At 35.6% G+C, this 7,465-nt stretch overlaps 1 protein-coding gene across 1 annotated transcript; it reads right to left on the bottom strand.

The window, feature by feature from the left end:
- Positions 1-4,675: 4,675 nt before the first annotated feature.
- On the bottom strand, positions 4,676-7,263 carry LOC108779161 (uncharacterized). The gene is made up of 5 exons (XM_018546529.1): positions 7,258-7,263; positions 7,015-7,199; positions 6,771-6,936; positions 6,305-6,502; positions 4,676-4,701 (listed from the first exon to the last, which is right to left on the bottom strand). Exons 3-5 carry the CDS (start codon positions 6,928-6,930, stop codon positions 4,676-4,678), a joined length of 384 nt encoding a protein of 127 aa, XP_018402031.1. The 5' UTR covers positions 6,931-6,936; positions 7,015-7,199; positions 7,258-7,263.
- Positions 7,264-7,465: the final 202 nt, after the last annotated feature.

The raw sequence follows: 7,465 nt of genomic DNA, 5'->3' as shown, positions 1-7,465 counted from the left end.
GGGCGAGTGGAGGAGGTTCGGTGGGCCAAAGATGGTGGAGGTGTGAGTGAAAGGTGAGAGAGGATGTTGAAAAGTTTAAAAAGTTTAAAAATGCGGACAGAGAAGAAGGAGAAGAAGGAGACATTTCTTAATTTTTCATTAAAATCACCACTTTTCGACCGCTTATATCTCCAGAACGGCTTGACCGATTAAAAATTTTTTTGGCTCAAATTACTCGTGGTGATGCCGCCTTTCAGAACATATAACGTTTGATTCAAAAATTTTTATATTTTAATAGTTATGCTCCTCCCAAAAATGGACTTTAATGGCTCGGGATAAGAGACTTGTAGCGTCTCACAGTTTTTGAACATGGCCGGAGACGCTACCGCGTCTCCTGATATAAGGATATAATTATGAATACTTCTGAATTATTCTTGCAATACATGTATGATGTTAAGTACTATTCTACACCTTTCCGTATTCAGAAACGTTAAACTTTTTACGCGAAGTAACTCCCCCCCCCCCCCCTGCACATGGGTAGCGACTTCAACGATTGTACTGTTGCTATGATAGTACTGTCGGGGCAGACCTCTGCACCCGTGTTCGTGCGTGCGTGCGTGCATGCGTGCGTGCGTGAAATATAAAGTAATAGACTCATAATCGTTATATAACGAATGGAATACACACACACACACACGGGCGGGCGGGTGCAAGGAGGTGGCCTTCTCCCCCCCCCCCCCCACATCTACACCGTCGACAGAGGTCTTCCCCGACAGTTCAATCATAGCAACAGTACAATCGTAGAAGTCGTGTGCCCCTTCGCAGGGGGTTGGGGGAGTTGAGAGTTACTTCGCGTGGAAAGTTTAACGTTGCTAAACAGAAGGAGATGTAAAATAGTACTTGTTATAATACATATATGGCAGAAATGATACGTTAATTTTTAAACTTTTTTGTTAATAACTTTTTAACGGACAGTGACCGCCACCTAAAACCTGCGGGAGGTTACTCAGGGTCATGACCTTGACAACATATGTCAAGGTCAAGGTCATCGGGGGTGGCTCCCCTTTTCCCTAGTTTTACCGTAAGATATAAGGAGACTCCACTCCATAAAATAAAAGTGGACCCATTTTAGGTTTTGGGTTCAGTTTCCGATTCTCGACACTCGCAGCGCTCGTGAATTTAGTAGTGTTGCGCATAAATGAGTGCGAATGAGAAGTGATCATTTCTCTTATTCGCACTCAAACACTACTAAATTCACGAGCGCTGCGAGTGTCGAGAATCGGAAACTGAACTCGAAACCTAAAATGGGTCCATATTTTGTAGACTGGCGAGACTGAGTGGAGTCTCCTTATACCTTCCTTCATGATGTGGTCCATAGTGGAATAAAAATAGAGGTGAGCTCGTCCATATATGTAATACTATATGGCTAGTTGAGAGAGAAGTCCTGTCCCAGAACGGTGCGGGAGTATACTTCTCTCTCTTTCTCAGTTTACTTTGAACATTGTGCGCATGCGTCGAATTCATCGCCTTCACGATAAATAAGGATAAATATTATATATGTGTAAGGAAAAAGTGATTGATTCCGCTTCAGGATATAACCTTGTTACAGTTAACAGAGTCAGTTTTGTCGAAATAAATAAATTAATCCTAATTTTTTGCACTTAGAAGAGTGAAATTTTCACTTGAGAAAATTCAGAGAGCATCAATACGTAAACAAGCCACAGTAAATATTAATCGTTCATATAACTGATTTTATACCTATGCAAACTGATGTTTTTAGTCGCATTAGGCTTTTTACCACATAAATAACATATCTGGACTATTTTGCCTATATACAGCACATTAATCACATCTAATAAGCATATCGAACATTAGAGACCCTCTAACAGAGACTGGCCATCAGGTGAGTCCACCATTTCCTAGCGAAATCCTACAAGTGGGAGAGAAATATAGGCCATTTCACTCTTTCACTCACACGAATATGTGCGTTCGTATGTGTTCGTTTATTCAAGTTGATTTGAGTTGATTCAAGGTTGTGTTCGTGGTTTTTGCTCAGTACAAAATAATAACAATAAAAATGGGTGGTTGCATTGCACAATACTGTAAAAATTATTTAATGTCTGTCTTTAGTCAGGTTACGGCTAAACATGTTTTAAATTATCATCAATTGTTTCCTAAAATTATTAGAAAGTTTGTCGTATTCAAATTAAGAATATTAAGTAAGAAAAATACTAATATTAATAGAAGATATGATAGTAAATCATTGGCAGTACACTGTTATAGCCCAAATGGCTATCACTTATTTTATCAATTATTTCATTTCAACCGGCATAGCAACCGGCACCGGAAATGCAAGTCTGCACATTCTTTAAACCGCGCACGACAAAGCGTCGATCTAAGATCGTAGCGCGCGAAATACCTAAATGCACTCGGCATGGCAACCAACAGCGGAAGTGCAAGATTGCACATTCTTTAATCACGCGATCGCGCCTCTAGCGCGATGAATATTACCATATATGGTCCGATCGAAGACCAAAAGCGACATCATCAAACTTAATATAAGCGACCGCCTAAATGCCGAGCGCAAAGTCTTGTCTTAAAATCTAAAGGTAACGATACGTTACGCGCGTCGCGAGAACCGAGTTAAGTAACATCCGCGATACCGTCGCCGACCGGTTTACTCATAAGTCACGAGCGATAACTTTAAAATATATTCATTTAACTAAACAACTGTATTAATTAAATGAATGTTACAGTTACTAAAAAGCATTGTAATATTTAGTAATAAATAATTATATAAATAAAGGGGTACAACATTTGTAATCAACTATCAAATTGTTAAATAAAAAGGGTTATTTTAAATAGAAGTGTGGTGAAGTGAGTGTTTGTTCAACGACCTTTTACTATCCTCGTCTTTCCTCGTGGGTTCCAACCCTTTGAGCGGATCGAATCTTAAAATAATATCTTGTTGCACCGAGAGGTACAACAAAATTGGTGGCAGCGGTGGGATAAACTGGTGAGACATCACCGAAAAAATCGGAGGGAATCCAAGAGAACCCGACGATCTTAGCCGCTAGAGGAGACGAAACAAGACCCGTGCAAGCCGCGCCGTGGCAACAAGCCGGAGAAAAATTAAATCTCCGACTACGATCTCTCAAGTAAGAGAAGATACGTAAAAATACACGGCGAGTGCATGCCGTAGCTAAGACTTATTAGTCTAGCAACAAAATTTAAAAGTGAGTCGACAACACCACGCAGAGGTCGACGCCCGGAGCTACCTCGGTACCAAGGAAGGCTGCCAGGACCCGAGGCGTTACGAGGACCAATCACCTGCGACCTTGTATCCAGACGGTGTCAACGAAGGGAACAGCGCAACATCGACAGCTGACACGGACTGCAGACTTCGCAGAACTTCAACACCCGAACAGCTGAACGAGCCGAGCAGCGCAACGATGACGCGAGCGATTCTACTAATGTAAGTCGTATTCATGTTATGCGACAAGACCGTGTATGTCTGAAGCGATAAACGCACAGGATACCGACCCGCGTAATTGTAGATTAATAAAAGACACCGCCGAGCGAGCGAATAGCAAACCACCGTTAGTCATAACGAGCAACGCGCGTAAAGAAACCCGTGATAATATAAATAATAAATCGAATCAATCGATAGAAACAAAGTAAGTTTACCCCATCGCGTAATAACCAATCGCGAATTTCCGCTAAAATCTAAACGATTGTAGCTTAATAAAACGAGACGCAAGTAGCGCAGGAATAGTACCAACAGACGTACGAATTCACAAATAATAAAAACGAACGCGACCGCGCGCTGACAATACGCGACGAAAATATAAATTAAATCAGACGAGACTACTCAAAACAGCCGTGACATGACGACGCCGCGTACTCCACCTAGAGACCAAACCCCTGAACGCTTACTAATCACAGGCGACGATAACGCCCAAAACTCAATCAACCCGCAAAATCGCGATACTCCGGAGAATAGGCACGGAAGAAGAGTGACCTTTCAATTAGACGGAGACGAAAACGACACGCAGGATTCAATAGAAGCGCGAGTAGCAAATAGACAGGACGAAGTCCTAGATCGATTGATAGCAGCAGTTGCCGGTCTACAAGATAGGATAGACCATATGGAATTTGCCCGCGAACGAGAAAATGATCGATCCATCCGACATGACAAGCAGAATTTTACGGGATTCCGGCCAACATACAAGTAATTCGTTAACACACGTATCCCGCGAACCCGGAAGATCCCTTCACTATCTGACCTTAAAAGAAGCACGTAACATGATCCCCGAGATGGACGGCACCTCGCGAGATCGCGTGCAGGAATTTATACAAGCAAGTGATTACGCCATGCGGCATACTCAACCCTCGGATGCATCCACTCTACTAGACGCCGTGTTATGCACCAAACTTAAGGGAAAGGCGATGAAAACTTTCAAAAACAGGGAAATCACTAGTTATGAGCAACTAAAGGACGAATTAGAGACGGAATATCTAAGCCGCAGAAGCACCGCACACTTACAGCTCGAATTCAATTAGTTGAAGCAAAAACCAATGGAAACCGCGCAAGCATTCAGGCGCAGAGTAGAGGACATAGCCATAGAACTTTACGACTCCATGGAAGAAGGAAAAAATCATAATTCCATTCAGCAACAAGCCATCCTAGAGCACGTCAGAGATCAGGCCCTAGCGTGTACACTGAACCAAAAACGTACGTAAATACAATAAAAATGTACATTGCACTAATAAAAAAGTTTATTGAAATTGGTCCAATGAATCATTTCATTCCCATAATGATTTAGGTTTTATAGAAGGATGAATAAGTTATTAAACTATTATTATTAATTTATTGTAATAATAAATATGTACATTGAAACAATTTGCTATGAATTCGTTGTATTAACGAAAAACTTTATTCATTCAGTAAATAATATTATTGAATCATGAATTGAATTTTATTATTATTAAGACATATAATCGTTAATTTAATTAATGATTTTATTACTTTATGATCATAATTCTTTAGATTATGAAATGAAATGATTGATTACTGCATTATATTAAGGAATATTATCATAAATTTATTATATAGTTTTATTGAAACAATAAAGCTTTTAATAGATTGATTAAAATACTATATTTAGTCAATAAACTTTTTTATAGCTTGATTATAAAATTTTATTACAACAATGTCATTTTTTGTTAATTAAAAACATTTATTAAAATTGTTTTTCATTATATCAATAAATAATATTATTGAACAATACATATTATATATTAGCATTAATGTGTATATATGTAGTATATATTTATACTACTTATATTAATTTGTTGACTGGGATTATTTTGTCATATTACTATTAATATATACAGTTTGACACACTGCTTGTGGGCAAATAAAACGAATTAAATTGAGTCGAAAAGTTCTCTATCATTTCACAATTTTCGCAATAGTTGACGTGATATTAATTTCTAAAGATTGTCGAATAAGCGAATAAAATCAACCCAAAGACAACTTGAAGATATTTTAAAGCTGCCTTATGCGTCGATTTTAGACATTTTACTCATTAGGTAATTAAAAAAATTGTGAACTTTTCGATTCAGTTTAGTCCATTATACTTGCTCACAAATGTATCAAAAAGTTTGAGGAATTCTGTATACATTAATTGTACTACAAATATATACATTAATACTTAAAATATAATACATATTATTCAATTACATATATATATTATATTATCACAATTGATAAAATAAATAATAACTTTAATAAATTTTTAATCCTCTCTGACTAATTTTAAATAATTTATTCTTAAAAATATTATTATAGAATTGTTTGCAATTAAATAAAAAATTAAAATTAATTGTAGATGAAAGATACAGCACTAAATCTAATCTTTGGATGATATATTAATAAATACAAAATAAAAATTTTTATTCCAAAAGAATTTTATTAAACATTCTGAACACATGTATTACATGTATATTACATGTTATGTATTACATGAGAAAGTAAAATGATATAGTTAATATTTTTATGTAACTTTCATATTTTCTGTTAATACATGAACTTTGGAAGAGAAAATATTAGATTTAATTTCAAAAAAATTTGATTCAATAAAATTCCAAAACATTGAACTCTCAATTGGATAACTTAAATTAAAAACATGAAAAGTTTTAAATACTATATCAACAGCTTTAAGAAAACTATTAAATGAATACTTAATATTGTCGAAATACATGTAAATATCTGTTATTGTCAAAACATCTTCGCCAACACATAGAATGAATGGTTGAATACACTCTTTTTTTCTTTTAAGATGTGTGAGATGATCTTCTATTTCTTGATGAGATTTGCCAACGAAAACAAAAGATTCCTGAGAATCTCTAATAGTAAATTTTACGGTACTTTTTTTGCCAGTCAAATCTTTTTTCACAATTTTGTTGGTTGGAATTAAGTAACCATGGAGGCTCCATAATATTGTTGCATCACGACCATCTATACAAATCAAGTTAAATAAATAAAGGCAACGTTTGGAAACATTGCTCGGATGCCTCCGCGATCGTTTTGTCTTAATTGTTCACCTTATGTTAAACAAGGACAAGATGATGCATCTAAGGCATCGGAGGCATCCGAGCGTTTTCGAATGCAGCTAAAGTTTTTAAGTGACGAAATAATATATTGGACTATTTAGTAAGTTATTCTAAATGGGCTCTATTCCTAAATTTCTAATAAAATAATATATTTGAATAATAATATAACTTACTTTCAGAAAATGTTCCTTCTTTTAACAGTTGTAGGTATGTTTTTACAGATTTATCTTTAACGTGATTATCATTGCATAGAAACGACGTAAGATTATTTAAACAAGTCTCCCATTTATCTAATAGGCCATTTCCTGTATCAAGTAACACGTTAAAATCCATATCAATCTGTAAAGCATTTTAAAAATCAATTTATTATCAGTTCAAAATTTCTAATTTAATATAGATATATACATATATATATACCAATCTAAAGCCGGACGGTTTTTTATAAAAGGGCCATTTTTGAAAAATAGCTGCGGTGTTTGGAAGGTCGTTTATTTGTTTCAATCGGTACTGGGCACATGCCTTCCAACAAGTGTCAAATTCTTCTGATGATAAGTTATCAAATTTCAATGATTTAATGCAAACTTCTGCATTGTTTTCTGGAACTAATAAATTCAATATTATTAACATGTAATTTTGTAATCATATAATAAGTATTTATACCAAATATTTTTTTATGACTCCGTTGAGGCAGTTCTGATTTTTTTATTTTTTTTGGTAAAATATGTTTTCCAATTGTTGCTTTAACAGACGATTTTAAATTAGCTGATTTGTTATATAATTTTCCGCGTTTACATGTTCGATAATATTCCTATAACAAATTTTTATAAAGATTAATATCCAAGACATTATATTTGCCAATCTTTTCAAT

This window comes from Cyphomyrmex costatus, unplaced genomic scaffold, assembly GCF_001594065.2.
Source record: "Cyphomyrmex costatus isolate MS0001 unplaced genomic scaffold, Ccosl1.0 scaffold555, whole genome shotgun sequence".
Taxonomy (NCBI): Eukaryota; Metazoa; Arthropoda; class Insecta; order Hymenoptera; family Formicidae; genus Cyphomyrmex; species Cyphomyrmex costatus.
Note: the sequence above shows the minus strand (reverse complement) of the source record. Positions and strands in the feature narration are given on the sequence as shown.